Raw genomic sequence first — 19,264 nt, 5'->3', positions numbered from 1 at the left:
TTCTTTTGGTCTCCATTTGCATGGAATATCTTTTTCCAGCCCTTCACTTTCAGTCTGTTTGTGACCCTTGGTTTGAGGTGGGTTTCTTGTAGATAGCATTTATAGTGGCCTTGTTTTTGTATCCATTTAGCCAGTCTTTGTCTTTTGGTTGGAGCATTCAACCCATTTACATTTAAGGTAATTATTGATAAGTTTGATCCTGTTGCCATTTTGTTGTTTTGGGTTTGATTTTATAAACCTTTTCTGGGTTTCCTGTCTAGAGAACATCCTTTAGCATTTGTTGAAAAATTGGTTTGGTGGTGCTGAATTCTCTCAGATTTTGCTTGCCTGTAAAGCTTTTGATTTCTCCTTCATATCTGAATGAGATCCTTGCTGGGTACAGTAATCTGGCTTTTTCTCTTTCATCACTGGTTCATCACTTTCATCACTTTCAGTATGTCCTGCCAATGCCCTTCTGCCCTGAAGAGTTTCTGTTGAAGGATCAGCTGTTAGCCTTATGGGGATCCCCTTGTGGGTTACTAGTTGCTTTTCCCTTGCTGCTTTTAATAGTTATTGTTTGTGTTTGATCTTCGTTAGTTTAATTAATATGTATCTTGGGATGTTTCACCTTGGGTTTATCCTGTTTGGGACTCTCTGGCTTTCTTGGACTTGGGTGCCTATTTCCTTCCGTATTTTAGGGAAGTTTTCAACTATTATCGCCTGAAGTATTTTTTCATGCCCTTTCTTTTTGTCTTTGTCTTTTGGGATACCTGTGATTTGAATGTTGTGCGTTTAACATTGTCCCAGAGGTCTCTGAGGTTGTCCTCATGTCAATTCTTTTTCCTTTTTTCCTCTCTGCTTCATTTTTCCACAATTCTTTTACCTCACTTATTCTCTCTTCTGCCTCAGTTATTCTACTGTTGGTTCCCTCCAGAGTGCTTTTGGTCTCAGTATTACATTATTCATTATTGATTGACTCTTCTTTATTTCTGCTAGGTCCTTGTTAAACATTTCTTGCATCTTCTCAATCCTTGTCCGTAGTCTGTTTATCTGTAACTCCATTTTGTTTTCAAGATTTTGGATCATCTTTAATATCATTTATTCTGAATTCTTTTTCAGGTAGACTCCTTGTCTCCTCCTCTTTTGTTTGTTTGGTGGGTATTTATCATGTTCCTTTACCTGCTGAGTATTTCTCTGCCTTTTCATTTTGTTTAGATTGCTGTGTTTGGGGTGCCCATTCTGTAGGCTAGAAGTTCATGGTTCCTCTTTATTGTGAAGTCTGCTTCCTGTGGGTGGGGTTGGACTAGTGGCTTGTCAAGGTTTCCTTGTTGGGAGAGCTTATATCTGTGTTCTGGTGGGTGGAGCTGAATCTGTTCTCTCTGGAGTGCAATGAAGTGTCCAGTAGTGAGTTTTAGGGTATCTGTGGGTTTGGCATGGCTTTGGGCAGCCTGTTTTTTAATGCTCAGGGCTTTGTTCCTGCTTTGCTGGAGAATTATCAGTCTTGCCCTGGAACTTGTTGACCCTTGGGTGGAACTTGGTTTCAGTGTAGGTATGGAGACTTTTGGGTGAGCTGTTGTCTATAAATGTTCCCTGAAATCAGGAGTTCTCTGATGTTCTTAAGTTTTAGAGTTAAGCCTCCTGCCTCTGGCTTTCAGTCCTTCTCTTACAGTAGCCTCAAGATTCTCCATCCATAAAGCACAGATGATAAAACATTTAGGTTAATGGTGAAACAATTCTCCACAGCAAGGGACACCCAAAGAGATTCAGAGTTACATAGAGAAGAGAAGAAGTAGGAGGAAGACAGAGGTGACCAGGAAAAGAAGAGGGGGAGTCAAAAAGGGAGTGAGCAATCTAGCCAGTAATCAATTCCCTAAGTGCTCTCCACAATCCAGAACACCCAGAGAGATTCACAGAGTTACATAGAGAAGAGAAGAGGGAGGGAGATAGAGGTGACCAGGAGGAGAAGACAGGGAGTCAAAATGGAAGAAACCAATCTAGCCAGTAATCAGTTCCCCAAGTGTTCTTCACAGCCCAGAACACCCAGAACAAGTAGAGAAGAGGAGAGGGAGTAAGGAGATTGAGGTGACCTGGGAGAGAAAAGGGAGAGTCAAAACAGGAGAGAGCAGTCAAGCCAGTAATTATATCCCTAGGTGAAAATGGATACTGAAGATTACATTCTTAAATGTACAAAATTGATTAACAAATACCAAAATGCAAAGATTAAAAATCTAGAATAGAGGTTAGACTCTCAAAAATGTAATATAAAAATTACAAAACAAAATCAATCACAGAAATTTTAAAAGAAATATATATATGTGAAATTTGCTTTAAAAATAAGGTCTTTTTTTGCAAGGTAATAGTAGGTTATAAAAATGAAAATTAAAGGTGTAATAAAGAACTTGAAAAAAAAAAGTGATAATAGTAAAAATATATCTAGGAATTTCTCTGGAGCTGTTGTGGGCAGTGTGGGTCAGTTCAGTTTCAGATAGTTCCTTGTTCCAGCTTTTACTCAAGGTCAACTTATTCTCAAGGTCTGTAGGCCCCCTTCAATGCACAGTTAATGTTAACTACAGGGTTTCTGAAGGAGATCAGCCCTGGGATTTCTTTTGAAGGAATGATGCTAAAGCCGAAACTCCAGTACTTTGGCCACCTCATGCAAAGAGTTGACTCATTGGAAAAGACTCGGATGCTGGGAGGGATTGGGGGCAGGAGGAGAAGGGGACGCCAGAGGATGAGATGGCTGGATGGTGTCACCGACTCGATGGATGTGAGTCTGAGTGAACTCCAGGAGTTGGTGGTGGACAGGGAAGCCTGGCGTGCTGCGATTCATGGGGTCACAAAGAGTCAGACACGACTGAGCGACTGAACTGAATAGGGTTTTAATCTGTTGCACCTGTCACTTACAGAGCGGTTCCCTCTTTGTTTCTTTTGGCTTCCTTTGTTTGCAAGTCTCTTTAGTGTCTAATTTTTGCCCTAACACAAGGGGGCGAAGGTGGTCACTTATTTAGGCTTACTCGTTCAGTTGTGGGGAGGAAGGGACACTGCAAACAGATATCTGGTGTTGGGGGAGTGGTCTCAGCGTATGGACCACACTGAGCTTGCCACAACCCAAAGCAGCATGTGCTTCCTGGGTCTACACTGCTCAGGCTCCAGGGCAGTCTGCAAGGTCACTGTCCCAAGTGGACCCTGCATTTCATGCACTTCCCAGGTCTAAACCATGCATGTTCTTGGGTACTCCACAAGGGCACAGACCCAGATGGGCATGCGTTTTGTGCCCTTCCCAGGTCCGAGCAGCTCAGGTGACCAGGTGCTTGGCGAGTGTACTGTCCCAAATTGGCCGTGCGTGTGTCTGAATCACCTCCCTGGTCCCAGGCGCTTGGTGTTTTGGGTACGCTGCAGTGGCACCATTTCAGGTGTCATGTGTCTCCTCTGGGGAGTTGATCTCAGGCTGCAACCCTCCTGGCGGATGTCAACCACCCAGGATCCCAGGAAGACATGGTTAGCAACTGGGTGCCTGCTCAGTTTGGTGGAAGATGCTGAAATGTTGGTCTCTGGGGCCGCCCCTTGCCTTCTGGCTGCCTCTCTACCTCCAGGCTGGGTAGGGGTGGGGAGGGTCCTATTTGCAGCTGTCTAGGACGCAGGCCTTAGAGCCCCTCTTGGGAAAGTTCCTTTTTTTTTTTGTCTCTCTGGAGATCCCACAGTTTTGGTTGCTATCTCATGTTAGATCCTTCAGATTGTCCTCAGGGCACTCAGGCCCGGTCTGATGATATACCCCAGCCTCAGCAAGCCCCTGGGCTGCTTCTCCACTGGCAGTGGTGGTTAGGCGCATAATGTGTGGTTTTTTGTTTTTTCGTTTTTTTCCTCCCGGTTATGTTGCCCTCTGAGATTCCAAAACTCCCCACAGACCTGCCTCTGAGAGGGTTTCCTACTGTGGCAACTTCTCCTCCTTCACAACTCCCTCCCCAGGACGGATATCCATCCCTAAATCTTCTCTCTTTTTTTCTTTTATGCTTTATCCTACCTCCTTTCAAAGAGAATGAGTTGCCTTTCTGGGTGCCCGGTGTCCTCTGCCAGCATTCAGAAGTTGTTTTGTGGAAGTTGCACAACATTCAAAGGATCTTTTGATGAGTTTATGGGGGGAGAAAGTGGTCTCCCCATCCTATTCCTCTGCCATCTTCTGTTGTCCATTATTCTGATTAAAGCCATCTTAGTGGGTATGAGGTGGTATTTAATTTTGCTTTGATTTACATTTCCTAATGACATTGCATATCTTTTCATACATTTGTTCGCTATTTGTGTATCTTTGGAGAAATATCTAAGTCCTTTGCATATTTTTAAATTCAGTTGTCATTTTGTTGTTGAGTTGTAAGAATTCTTCATGTATTCTGGATAGATTCTTATCAGATAGATGATTTTAGAAGATCTTTTGCATTCTGTGGGTTTTCTTTTCACTCTCTTGATAATTTCTTTGATTCACATAATTTCTGAATTTGAAGTCCAGTAGTATCTATTTTTTCTTTGGTTACTTATGTTTTCAGTGTCATATGTAAAAAACTATTGCCAAATTTAAGGTCATGAAACACTATGTTTTCTTCTAAGAGGTTTACCTCTTATATTTGCATTTTTTGGTCCATCTTGAGCTAATTTTTTTGTGTGACTCTAATTGAGATACATGTGAACATCCACTTGTTCTGGCATGGTTGCTTGGAGACTATTCTCTCCTTGTTGAATGATCTTGATACCTTTGGTGGAAAGGAGTTGACCATCCATGTGTGAGTTGAATCTGCAGACAGATTCTTTACCCAGTGAGCCACCATAGTGTTGCATAAAAGTGGCAACATTATGTTTTTTATCACTCATTCACCATTGAGAATAATGTTAGCTGTGGGTTTTTCATAAATATCCTTTATCTTATTGAGATGGTTTCCTTGTCCTAGGTTGCTGAGTGATTTTATCATGAAGAGGTGTTGGGATCTGTTAAATGCTTTTTCTGCATCAGTTGACATCATCACATGTTTTGTTTTGTTTTGTTTTCCTTTATGCTGTTAATGTGGTGAATATATTGCTTGGTCTTTGTTCATTGAACCATCTTTGCATTCCTGGGATAATTCTCAGTAGTTCATAGTGTATAATTCTTCTAATATGTTCCTGGATTCAGTTTCCTAGAATTGTGTTGAAGATTTTTTTGTATCTGTTAGTAATACACACACATACACTCTTGTCATATCTTTGGCTTTGGTATCAGGATAATGCTGGCATCATAAAATAAGGTAGGAATGTTCTTTTTTATTTCCTAGAAGAGTTTGAGAAGGATTTAATTCTTCTATAATGTTTAGTAGAATTTACCAGTGAAATTGTTTCATGTTTGACTTTTCTTTATTAGGAGGGTTTTGATTACTCATTCAGTATCTTTAATTGTTATATATCTATTTAGATTTTCTGTTTCTTCTTGAATCAGTTTGGTAGTTTATGTGTTTCTGAGAAATTGTTCATTTTCTTTGCATTATCCAATTTGTTGGCTTAGAGTTCATAGTATTCTCTTATAATTACTTGTGTTTCTGAAAGATAAGTAGTAATATCCCTAACTCTCATTCCTGATATAAGTCTTTTACTTTGTCAGTCTGGGTAAATGTTTATTTTGTTGATTTTTCTTTCAAAGAATCAACTCTTGATGGAGTTCATTTTCTCTAGTGCTTTTCTCTTTTCTGTTTTATTTATCTCTGCTCTTTATTATTGCCTTCTTTCTTCTAGCTTGAGGTTTAGTTTGGTGCAGATTTTTTAGTTTCTTAATTAAGATGAAGGTTTATGTTATTTATTTGATATCTTGTTTAATGTAGGTGTTTTCAGTTATAATTTTCTCTGTGAGCTTTCAGTGAATTCTGTAAGTTTTAGTATGTTGGGTTTTCATTTTCATTTATTCTGAAATATTTCCTCATTTCCTGGTGACTTTTTTGACCTACTGGTTGTCTAAAATTATATTACTTAATTTCCACTTATTTGTGAATTTTCCAGTTTTTCTTCTTTTAGTGATTTTTAGCTTCATTCCGTTGTTCTCTGTATAATTTCAATCTTTAAAAATATATCAGATTTACCTTGTGGTCTAATATATGGTATATCCTGGAGAATATCCCATGTGCACTTGAAAAGAATGTATGTTCTGCTGTTAATGAGAAGAATGTGGTATGTGCTGTGCTTGGTCATGTCCACCTCATTATGTCCCCATAAACTGTTAGGTGTCTAACTATTAGTTGATTTATAGTGTTGATCAAGTCCACTATTTTTCTTATTGATCTTCTGTTTAAGTGTTCTAGCTATTACTGAAAACTATATTAAGGCCTTTGTGATAGTACAGCTGTCTATTTCTCCCTTCAATTCTGTCAGTTTTTGCTCTGTACAATTTGCTTTGTTGCTAAATGTTAAAACTTCATGATGGATTGTCATTCTTATCAGCATGTAATGTTATTCTTTATCTCTTAAGCAATTTTCCTCTTAAGTCTATTTTTCTAATATTAATATAGCTACCCTGGCTCTCTTTGGGTTATTATTTGCACGGAATATTTTTCCCATCCTTTCACTTTCAACCTGTTTGTATCTTTGAATCTAAAATGAGTGTCTTGTAGAATGCATTACAGATGGCTCATGAATTATTGTTTTTTAATTTGTTTTTTAATGCATGCTGCTAGTCACTGCCTTTTAATTCTAATTCAAGAGTTCAGTCTGTTTACATTCAGTGTAACTACTCATGGGAAAGTACTTCTGCCATTTTGTTGTTTTCTATGTATCTTATGCCTTAAACCTTTTTTGTTCCTCACTTCCTTCCTTCTTGCCTTCTTTTGCATTTATTGACTTTTTTAAAAATAATATACTGTATTTATTCCCTTCTCATTTCTTTTTTAGTATATTTTTTGGTTGTATTTTTTAAATCTAAGGAGTACAGTGAACATCTTAAACTTAAAATAACTTTGAATTTATACCACTTTAGTCTCAGTATGCGGAGAAGGCAATGGCACCCACTCCAGTACTCTTGCTTGGAAAATCCCATGGATGGAGGAGCCTGTTAGGCTGCAATCCATGGGGTCGCTAAGAGTCAGACACGACTGAGCGACTTCGCTTTCACTTTCCACTTTCATGCATTGGAGAAGGAAATGGCAACCCACTGCAGTGTTCTTGCCTGGAGAATCCCAGGGACGGGGGAGCCTGGTGGGCTGCCGTCTATGGCGTTGCACAGAGTCGGACACGACTGAAGTGACTTAGCATAGCACAGTCTCAGTATGATACAAAAGCTCTGCTCCCTTATATCTCTTACAATGAGTTACTGTTATTACAGATTACATTGTTTTACATTGTGTGCCTGTTATCATAGATTTGTAACTACTGCTGTAAATGTATATTTTTTAAATCATAGAAGAAATTATAAACCAAAAATTAAATAATGTCTTTTATAATTACCTGTGTAGTTATTTTTAATGTTGTTATTTCTTCACACAGTCCTGAGTTATTCAGATCAGATCAGATCAGTCGCTCAGTCGTGTCCGACTTTTTGCGACCCCATGAATCGCAGCATGCCAGGCCTCCCTGTCCATCACCAGCTATCTTATTTCAGGACATTTTAGTTATTTTAGTTATTTTTATAAAGTAAATATACTAATGATGGAATTTTCTCAGCTTTTGTTGTTCCTTCATTTTTAAAGGGTAATATTGCTGGATATAGAATTCTTGTTTGATTAGTTTTCTTTCAGCAGTTTAAGTATATTATTGCCTCTGTTCTCCATGACTTTTGATGACAAATCAGCTATTGATCATAATGAGAGAACTCCCAGTTAGGCAAAACAAAGGCAAGCCCCCTTCATCAATCTTTCAGGGAGTACCCAGATAGGTTAAAACAGAGAAATACAATAATTACTTGGAAACAAGTCTCCATAGACCCTTTTGGAAACAGAACTCACAGTGGGAACTCCAGCTTTTGTCTTCAAGGCTGCTTCCAGGCTAGGGAGGGGACTGGACAAAAAGGTAAGATATTGCCAGAAAGCTCTCCTTCCACATTTCAGTCCCTTCCTGATTAAAAGTTTACTTCCTTACTATGAACATTTACAATCTTGGACAGTTCTAATTAAGCTAATACTAACAGAGTTTGCAAAAATTGGTGTTTTGGGGAAGGATAGGCCTCCAGGGTTATCTTCTGTACCATTTTTGCTGAAGTCACTCTAGAATAAGAATTCTTCCTGAATCTAGGTTCTCTGTACTTCTTGCAGTTTGCTAGCAGGCTGCAGATGGAAGTACTAAGACAGGCAGTCTGTTAAAAACAAAACAAAAACTATTTTTTCTTAATATCTGATCTTCATTCAATTTGACTCTGTATTCCTTACTTAATGAATTTGTATTGTGTATTATTTTCATGGTAAAAAACAAGTAATCTAATAATGTACTCCTTTAATTTTTTTTGGTTTTGCTTTTGTTTTTAATATAAATTTATTTATTTTAATTGGAGGCTAATTACTTTACAATATTATATTGGTTTTGCCATACATTGACATGAATCCACCACTTGTGTACATGTGTTCCCCATCCTGAACCCCTCTCCCACCTCCCTCCCCATCCCATCCCTCTGGATTCTTTTTAAAATATATAGAAATAACTAAGTCAATTTCCCATGGCATTCTTTATTTTGAATATTTTTCTTTTTTTCTGGAAATATACTGAATCTTTAAAACTCACTTTTCCTTTTACCACATCAGTTTGATTCCTTATAAGATATATTAAGAATTTTTGTGTTATGATAGTAGAAGCTAGCTGAAAAGGAAAAATGAATATAAAGTGACAGTTCCTTTTTTCTTTTTCTTGGCAGGTTACTAACAAATTCAAACAGACTTACAACAACCAGAAATGCCGTATGGGCCCTCTCAAATTTATGTAGAGGCAAAAATCCTCCTCCAAACTTTAGTAAGGTATTTGTAAAGTACACAAATTAAGGAATCTATGTACAAAAATTTTTAAGTCTCCTTATAATAGATTTTTAGAGATTGAAGGGACTGTTATCTTTTTAGTAATTATTTTTAATTGACTGGACAGTGTTTGCACATACATAAAATCAAAAGATGCATAATGAAAAGGCTCACTTGTTTTATTTTCCCAAATAAAAAAGTCTGAGAAATATTTGACTGAATAACAATTAAGAGTCAGTCTTTTAAGTAAAAATGGTATTACTATAGGGAAAATAAAATAGCAAATTCAGCTTGTAACTCAAATGTGTATATTTTCTGGAGATAATCATCATAGTTTTTTGATATGCAGAAGTGCTTGATGTGTACTTTCCATTTTATCTCACAATATTCAAAAGACATGTATTCAGGAGTTGAGGTTTAATAAAATTAGTAATATTTACTGCTTCTTTGGGATTATTCTCCCTCCCCACTATTAACTATAAGTATGTGGATGTGAAGACTACAGTGATCTGTGGTACATTTTGGTATCACTGCCTTTATTTGTGTAAATGTGCTGATAATTTTACTACCCACTATTGTTTTTATACTTTTAGTGTAAATGTCAACAAAATAAAAAAGGCTGATTGTGTTAGTATAAGCTAACACATAATAACTATGGAAATAGTTTTGGCATTGCTGCTGCTGCTGCTAAGTCGCTTCAGTCGTATCCGACTCTGTGCGACCCCATAGGCGGCAGCCCACCAGGCTCCCCCGTCCCTGGTATTCTCCAGGCAAGAACACTGGAGTGGGTTGCCATTTCCTTCTCCAAAGCATGAAAGTGGAAAGTGAAAGTGAAGTCGCTCAGTCGTGTCCGACTCCTAGCGACCCCATGGACTGCAGCCCACCAGGCCCCTCTGTCCATGGGATTTTCCAGGCAAAAGTACTGGAGTGGGTTGCCATTGCCTTCTCCGAGTTTTGGCATTAAAGACCCCCTAAATACAGTGGAGGACAAGGCAATGGCAACCCACTCCAGTACTCTTGCCTGGAAAATCCCACGGACGGAGGGGCCTCGTGGGCTGCAGTCCATGGGGTAGCTAGGAGTCGGACACGACTGAGCAACTTCACTTATTTTTTCACTTTCATGCATTGGAGAAGGAAATGGCAACCCACTCCAGTGTTCTTGCCTGGAGAATACCAGGGACGGGGGAGCCTGGTGGGCTGCCGTCTATGGGGTCTCACAGAGTCGGACATGACTGAAGCGACTTAGCAGCAGCAAATACAGTGGAAGTGAGAAATAGATTTAAGAGACTAGATCTGATAGACAGAGTACCTGATGAACTATGGACAGAGATTCGTGACATTATACAGGAGACAGGGATCAAGACCATCCCCATGGAAAAGAAATGCAAAAAAGCAAAATGGCTGTCTGGGGAGGCCTTACAAATAGCTGTGAAAAGAAGAGAAGCGAAAAGCAAAGGCAAAAAAGAAAGATTTTCCCGTTTGAATGCAGAGTTCCAAAGCATAGCAAGGAGAGATAAGAAAACCTTCCTCAATGATCAATGCAAAGAAATAAAGGAAAACAACAGAATGGGAAAGACTAGAGATCTCTTCAAGAAAATTAGAGATACCAAGGGAACATTTCATGCAAAGTTGGGCTCAATAAAGGACAGAAATGGTATGGACCTAACAGAAGCAGAAGATATTAAGAAGAGGTGGCAAGAATACACAGAAGAACTGTACAAAAAAGGTCTTCACAACCCAGATAATCATGATGGTGAGATCACTGACCTAGAGCCAGACATCCTGAAATGTGAAGTCAAGTGGGCCTTAGAAAGCATCACTGCGAACAAAGCTAGTGGAGGTGATGGAATTCCAGTTGAGGTATTTCAAATCCTGGAAGATGATGCTGTGAAAGTGCTGCACTCAATATGCCAGCAAATTTAGAAAACTCAGCAGTGTAACAGGACTGGAAAAGGTCAGTTTTCATTCCAATCCCAAAGAAAGGCAATGCCAAAGAATGCTCAAACTACCGCACAATTGCACTCATCTCACATGCTAGGAAAGTAATGCTCAAAATTCTCCAAGCCAGGCTTCAGCAATATGTGAACTGTGAACTTCCAGATGTTCAAGCTGGTTTTTGAAAAGGCAGAGCAACCAGAGATCAAATTGCCAACATCTGCTGGATCATGGAAAAAGCAAGAGAGTTCCAGAAAAACATCTATTTCTGCTTTATTGACTATGCCAAAGCCTTTGACTGTGTGGATCACAATAAACTGTGGAAAATTCTGAAAGAGATGGGAATACTAGACCACCTGACCTGCCTCTTGAGAAACCTATATGCAGGTCAGAAAGCAATAGTTAGAACTGGACATGGAACAACAGACTGGTTCCAAATAGGAAAAGGAGTATGTCAAGGCTGTATATTGTCACCCTGCTTATTTAACTTATATGCAGAGTACATCATGAGAAATGCTGGGCTGAAAGAAGCACAAGCTGGAATCAAGATTGCGGGGAGAAATCTCAATAACCTCAGATATGCAGATGATACCACCCTTATGGCAGAAAGTGAAGAGGAACTAAAAAGTCTCTTGATGAAAGTGAAAGAGGAGAGTGCAAAAATTGGCTTAAAGCTCAACATTCAGAAAACGAAGATCATGGCATCTGGTCCCATCACTTCAAGGGAAATAGATGGGGAAACAGTGTCAGACTTTATTTTTTTAGGCTACAAAATCACTGCAGATGGTGATAGCAGCCATGAGATTAAAAGACGCTTACTCCTTGGAAGGAAAGTTATGACCGACCTAGATAGCACATTAAAAAGCAGAGACATTACTTTGCCAACAAAGGTCCATCTAGTCAAGGCTATGGTTTTTCCAATGGTCATGTGTGGATGTGAGAGTTGGACTGTAAAGAAAGCTGAGTGCCGAAGAATGATGCTTTTGAACTGTGATGTTGGAAAAGACTCTTGAAAGTCCCTTGGACTGCAAGGAGATCCATCCTAAAGGAGACCAGTCCTGGGTATTCATTGGAAGGACTGATGCTGAGGCTGAAACTCCAATACTTTGGCCACCTCATGTGAAGACTGACTCATTGAAAAAGACCCTGATGCTGGGAGGGATTGGGGGCAGGAGGAGAAGGGGACGACAGAGGATGAGATGGCTGGATGGCATCACCAACTCGATGGACATGAGTTTGAGTGAACTCCAGGAGTTGGTGATGGACAGGGAGGCCTGGCATGCTGTGATTCATGGGGTCACAAGAGTCGGACACGACTGAGCAACTGATCTGATCTGATACCATCCCTAGCCACTGACCTCCACATTTTACTCTTTTTTGTCAATACCTTTTAATATAATATGTGTCTTTTTGTTGATTTTTTTATATTTAAAAAAATCTTTCTTCCTCTAAAGTATAAAATTCTTAAAGTTAGGAGTCTTTTTCTTTCATTAGACTTTTGTTAAGTAAATTTTTTGTGATTTTCTATGAGAGAAATTCTTATCATGCGAAGTTTTAAAAATTTTATTTTTACAATCATTTTATTTCTTCAAGAATAGTATTTTTTGTTCTTTGATTGCTCATCTTTATATTTTTATTCTTTTTATTCTTTTATAATTTCAGCAAACTGTCTTATCTGTGTAGGTTTGTAATTTTTGAATTTTTCTTTTTTTCTGATGTCTCCTTCATTTTGTTTATGGTCTGTTTATTTTGATTTCTTCCCTACTAGAGGCTCTCATGGAGAAGGAAATGGCAACCCACTCCAGTGTTCTTGCCTGGAGAATCCCAGGGACGGGGAAGCCTGTAGGGCTGCCGTCTCTGGGGTCGCACAGAGTCAGACACAACTGAAACGACTTAGCAGCAGCAGTAGCAGAGGCTCTCATACAGCTGGTGATCCTTGACACTCTGCAAATACTCCAGAGGCAGGCACTAAGAAGCTGATTGAAAGATGGGTATATAGGCTCATCGTCTTATGAGCTTCACTATAGACTAATTGGGTAGCAAAACCATGTTTTCTTTGAGGAACTCCAAACTTCAGTATGTTTTCTGAAACCGTTTTGTTTCTCTAGGAACAGATTTTCTACTCTCCTGTTGGAAGGTGGGTAGATTAGGTTGAGTAGGTAATACCATTAGAGATCTAGGACCTGGGAATTGCAAGAGGGCTGCAAGTTTTCAATTCAATCAGCATGTAACTTTTACTTAATCTCTCTAGTTTACAGTCCATTGTTTCATTTCAGCTTCTTCTATGAACTGTATCCCAAAGTTCAGTTTCTGTAGCTCACCAGTTGTAGTCAAGATTATAAATGTCTACTGGACTCCTCAAAGCTAGAATTTGTATTTCTATTTCTTCTTTTTCTAGTTTCTGAGAAGACAGTGGGGCAAAAATGTTTTTGTTTTCTTAAAACTAGAACTCTGTAGGACTTCATTGTTTTTTAAATCATTGTGGGGGTGTGTGTATATGACTCAGACATAGGAGATCCCTAATACATAATTATTTTTACAAACTTTGCCAAATAACTTATTCAGTATAAGATAAATAGGAATCATAATCAGTTTCATGTTTATATGTAGTTTTCATGATCATAGTTTTAAAACAGTGGAATGTCTTAATTTCTCTGTTATTTTTCTAGCTTAAATTTTGTGTTTAAAATTTTTATTTTAATTTAAATATTTTATTTTTATTTAAAATATTTATTAAATATTTTTATTTAAATATTTTAGAAATTATTTTCCTAAAGAAACTGTTTTGGATAGAGAAAAATTTTAAAAACTGGTTCTTTCTTCCCTTCCAGGTTTCACCTTGCTTAAATGTCCTGTCACGATTGTTATTTAGCAGTGACCCAGATGTATTAGCAGATGTGTGTTGGGCCCTTTCTTATCTTTCTGATGGATCCAATGATAAAATTCAAGCAGTCATTGATTCTGGAGTCTGTCGAAGATTGGTGGAACTTTTGATGTAACTATAATTTATGGTTAATAAGTATATGATTGTGTTTTAAGTTTAGCAGAGTAATGGTCTTCTAAACATCTCGAGTTACAAACTTCAGGAAGGATTGAAAAGCTACCAAATCCACTCTGCAGAATAGCTGAAATACTGAGAATCTGACCCTTAAACTTAGCTTTTATATCCTCTATTTGGAACTAGTCAGTTTGTTAATGAATTTGACTAGTTTAATCTCTTCATGAATGGGCGGGACTTAAATCAGCAAGTATTTATTGAATGCCTATTACCTGCTAGAGTGTTGTGCAATATGTTAATAATGTATGGAACACAGTTCTGCTCTCACAGAACCAATAATCTAGTTAATTGTTCATTACAATAATCAATTTGTGTATGGGTCCATGCAGTGAAAAACATTTAGTATTTCACTTGTATTAAAGATCATGTTTTTCTTTGCTGGGCTATTGTTGCTACTTTCATTAAAAAGAACAGATTTTCTATAAAAGAAATTAAAAACTTGTAAGAAAACTTGTTTTAAAAAGATTATTTTAGCTTCCTCATCCTCTTCTTTTAAAAAAGTGTATTATTTTTCTGCCTTTTTTCTTTTGTCAAAAAGTCATCAGGTAGGCTCAAACAAGGAAGATGGTACAAAAGAGAGGTTCAGTAAGAGGTTGTGGCCCTAGCTTGAAGACAGCATCTGAGGAAGAGGGGAACACAGTGCAACAGAGGGATCAGATCAGAGCCCACACTGATGATGACACCCACTAGAGCAGAGCAGATAAGCAGGCTGGAGCAGAAATTGGAACCAATACATGATAGCAGTCTAGCTGAATCAGAAGACCGGTCATACATAGGGAGGTTGTGATAATGGAAGCCAGCTTCGTATTCTTAGAAAATGGAGATATATGTCTGGAAAGGAGAAAAGCCGGAATAATCTTATGGTGCTAGATCAGAAGTAAAGGTATCAATGTGAGCTCATGGCTTTCATCATAAAGAGATAGAAATAAATATATATGTAAATGTACATGTATGTGTGTATGTGTCCTCTTAGAGGACCTGAGAGCAGTGACAAACCTATACTAACAAGATGAGCACACCAAATGCACAAATCTTGGTTAAACACTACTCTCATCAAGTAGAGTCATGGGTTCTTGAAGAAATGACTAATACCAGGACTGGGCCTAAAAAGAAAAAAGGCAAGATGAACCCAGAAAATATTGAGAGCTCAAAGAAGCTGCTGCTGCTAAGTCGCTTCAGTCGTGTCCGACTCTGTGCGACCCCATAGACGGCAGCCCACCAGGCTCCCCTGTCCCTGGGATTCTCCAGGCAAGAACACTGGAGTGGGTTGCCATTTCCTTCTCCAATGCATGAACGTGAAAAGTGAAGGTGAAGTCGCTCAGTCGTGTCCAACTCTTCACGACCCCATGGACTGCAGCCTACCAGGCTCCTCCATCCTTGGGATTTTCCAGGCAGGAGTACTGGAGTGGGTTGCCATTGCCTTCTCTGGCTCAAAGAAGAGAGAAGTATCAAAAGGACACAGGCCACTTGAAGGGACTCCTACAGTTTAAACCTGGAATGATTTGAACATTGAAATAAATTGTAATAACATATTACAACTTTTTTGAATAAAATAGCAATCCATAAGTCCACACTTAAATAAGTAGATAGATCAATAGATTAAAAAGAAGGTACATAGTGTAAGTGATAGTATTAGAAAGTCATCGTTGGCAACAATACTGATGATTATTATTAATTCAGACAATAAATATCAGAATATGCTAAAGCTAGTGGTGAAAGTGGATTAAGGAATGGTATTTTACATAGTCTAAAAGTATTATTTTCTCACAAAACACTAATTATAAATGGAAAAACAGTAGTGAAGAAATCTGGTGGACACCATCTTATTTAAGTGACAGAGGTCAGTGCCACTATAATGGACAAAATAGATACCATATGCCATACAATACCATATAATGAAAAGACTATAGCATTTCTGATATCTCAGCCAAAAGCATGTAACTTCATCTTAATCACTGAACAAAACCAAATAATTAGCTTTTGATTGTCACAGGGAAAACGAAGGAATTCTTTTGACTTGATAGAGACTGGAAAGACATGGGTACAACCCATGATTCTGGGTTAGATTTCTTTGTTAGAGGAATATTACTCGGAAAATTAGTGAAACTTGAAAGGGATCTCTGGGTGGAGTATGGAGGAATTTTTTGTACTATTTTTGCAAATTTTTTGTAAATTTTAATATAGAATGTAAGTTCATATTTTTATTACTTTTAGGCACAATGATTATAAAGTTGTATCACCTGCGTTAAGAGCAGTTGGTAATATTGTGACTGGTGATGATATTCAAACACAGGTGAGTTCAGACTTTAATATGATAAATTGGTAACTTAAGGAACTTTTAAGAAGTTTATCATTTTCATATGACTCAATTACATGTTAATCAAGATGTTAGTATTACCATAATTGTGCAGGCATCTGTTATATGTCAGTAAGCATATTCTCAGTAATAAGTAATCCATCTCAAATACCTCTATATGAAGGCACTATCCTAGACCTATATCAATGTAAAGAAGTATAGGATAGGAATTTGGCTCTTGAGGGGTTTACATTTCAATTGAGGAGACAATATATAATGAAATAAAGCAAATTACCTAAGGTAGTATGTTTCCTGAGAACTGATTTGTCCTTAAATACTATAAAATTTTTTTTTTAAAAATCGGTGTGCTGAGAAATCTTTGTAGATTCCATAAAGGAGTTGGGATTAAAGTTGGAGAATTTCAGTAGACTAGAAGAAATTTATGTGGTATGAGGTAGAGGCACACATGTGTGAGTTATGATTAAGAGGTGTTAAACTTGGCTGGAAAAGAAACTGCTTAGGAAATGGTGATTGATTATAAAAAGGTTAAAAGTTGGGTTGGAAATGCAAGGGTCTTTGTAATAGATTGAAAACCTAGATTATGAGAGTTGAAGGAAGGAAAGCAAGGAAACATTTTCCCTCTTTGGTAACTAACTGTGTGTGTCTGTGTCTGCATGTGTGTGTGTCTGTGTGTGTCTACGTGTGTGTTTGCCTGTCTTGGATGATGGTGAGACTTAAAAAAAAAGATGTGATGTCAAACTGATTTCAGATCTGGAATATTCTTTCTTAAAGATACAAACTTTAACTCAGAAACATTAAATTATCCATTGCTATCATGAACTGTATATTCTAATCTACATTCTTTCAGTTTTAGTCTTTTGAAGTCATATTTAGATATTTAGTTATTAAACAGTAGATCTTTAGTAATTGATAGTTATTAATTTAAAATACGTCTTTAAAATAAAATGCACTTCCACACATACACTGTTTTCAGCAGAATTTTGGTGCACTGCTTCATATGTTCTTCACCAAGTAAACATAATGTAAATCATTGTGGTTACTGTGAAAATGGAGCATAATTAATCTTGCCGTGAAATAAAGAATGTAAAGAGACAGAGCAAACCGTGCTGTGCTTAGTCACTCAGTCATGTCCCACTCTTTGTGACCCCATGGACTTGAAGCCCACCAGGCTCCTCTGTCCATGGAATTCTCCAGGCAAGAATACTGGAGTGGGTTGCCATGCCCTCCTCCAGGGGATCTTCCCAACCCAGGGATTGAACCCAGGTCTCCTGCATTACAGGCAGATTCTTTGCTGTCTGAGCCACTAGGGAAGCTCCTAAGAATACTTGAGTGGGTGGGCTTTCCCTTCTCCAAGGGATCTTCTGACCCAGGAATTGAACCAGGGTCTCCTGCATTATAGGCAGATTCTTTACCAGTTGAGCTACCAGGGAAGCAAACTGTACTTACTTACAAAAGGAAAATAGGACAGTATAAATTTTAATGAAACAAATAGACTTAATATACACATTTCTTAACAGTTTCTTAATAGACACTATTTCTTAACAGTTATGGAATTGGGTACATTGAAACTGTTTGAGGTATAGATATAGATACATTTCCCCCATTAATTTATTTGGCAAAACTTAAGTGGTTGGATCCTGACCAATCACTAAATCTCTGTTCAAATAGTTGTGTCAGTTGAACTCTGAATGTATTTGTAAACTTGAAGGGCACACCTCTGTATTCTGCATATTTGCAAATGAGTGGATTGAGAACAGGGCACTTCACTACACCAAGTTTTGGCAGATTGGGAGCGTAGAAGACAGCAAGTACGTAACTAAGTTTTACTTTGAGAGAAATTTATTTTTTCTTAATACAGTTTTCCAGAATTATTATTGTGTTTCTAAATAGTATATTTTTGTATAGTTCTTTTCCAATAAAACTGTTTTCATTTTGTTATTGTTGTTTTAGGTAATTTTAAATTGCTCTGCTTTACCCTGTCTTTTACACTTATTGAGTAGCTCAAAGGAGTCAATCAGAAAAGAAGCCTGCTGGACTGTTTCAAACATCACTGCTGGAAACAGAGCTCAGATTCAGGTAAATCGCTTTCATATCTGAAAAAACAGGAGATCTCAGGAGTTATTTTGGACAAAGGTCAGCATTTTATCAGTGATTTTTTTTTTTTTTTTTTAGTGAGTTACTGAAAATATTTTCTTAAAAGATCCTTGAAAAGTTTTTTATAGAACTGAATTTTCCTCCTCTAAAATAGTAACATTTACTTGTTGTAGGTATTCTAGTACAGTGCCTGACACATAACAGTTAGTCATTAAGAAGAGCTTGAATTTCATTAGGTTTCAGTATCAGCAATGATCAGGCTTCCCTGGTGGGTCAGATGGTAAAGAATCTGCCTGCAAGAGACCCAGGTTTGATCCCTGGGTTGGAAAGAGTGGCTAACCACTCCAGTATTCTTGGAATGGCTACCCACTCCAGTGTTCTTGCCTGGAAAATCCCATGGATAGAGGAGCCTGACGGGCTACTGTCCATGGGGTTACAAAGAATCAGACACGACTGAGCAACTAACACACTAGGCAATAATCTTCCTCTCAATGCTTTTAAATAATGATTTATTAGTGTCCCATCAAGCTCCTTGAGTCATTTAATACTAATTTCATCTTGATCAATGACCAGCCTGTGCTTTATCATCTTTAAAATTTATATTCTGCTAATATATTTTCCAATCTTTAAAAGAAAGTATGTGAAAGTTTGTTGAAAATTTAGAAATAAAGTATTTCTAAAGGTGTTTCCAAAAAGTCTGACATTTTAAAGCCAATGAGTTTCAAGATTCCTCTACTTCATAATATTTATAAGACACTATTTGCATTGATTATGCTATATCATTTTTTCTCCTCAGGCTGTTATAGATGCAAATATTTTTCCTGTTTTAATTGAGATTCTTCAGAAAGCAGAGTTTCGCACCAGGAAAGAAGCAGCTTGGGCTATAACTAATGCAACATCAGGAGGCACTCCAGAACAGATCAGGTGAAAAAAAATTTT

At 37.8% G+C, this 19,264-nt stretch overlaps 1 protein-coding gene across 1 annotated transcript in view; it reads left to right on the top strand.

Moving 5' to 3' along the window:
* Nucleotides 1-19,264, top strand: part of KPNA5 (karyopherin subunit alpha 5) — a 50,352-nt gene that overhangs the window by 21,958 nt on the left and 9,130 nt on the right. Inside the window, exons 8-12 of the mRNA XM_019967157.2 lie at nt 8,825-8,924; nt 13,688-13,851; nt 16,129-16,207; nt 18,182-18,307; nt 19,122-19,249. Coding sequence (XP_019822716.1) covers nt 8,825-8,924; nt 13,688-13,851; nt 16,129-16,207; nt 18,182-18,307; nt 19,122-19,249 — 597 coding nt within the window. The remainder of the gene's footprint in view (nt 1-8,824; nt 8,925-13,687; nt 13,852-16,128; nt 16,208-18,181; nt 18,308-19,121; nt 19,250-19,264) is intronic.

Source organism: Bos indicus, chromosome 9 (genome assembly GCF_029378745.1).
Source record: "Bos indicus isolate NIAB-ARS_2022 breed Sahiwal x Tharparkar chromosome 9, NIAB-ARS_B.indTharparkar_mat_pri_1.0, whole genome shotgun sequence".
Taxonomy (NCBI): domain Eukaryota; kingdom Metazoa; phylum Chordata; class Mammalia; order Artiodactyla; family Bovidae; genus Bos; species Bos indicus.
The sequence above is the reverse complement of the archived record's forward strand: the minus strand, read 5'-3'. Positions and strand labels throughout refer to the sequence as shown.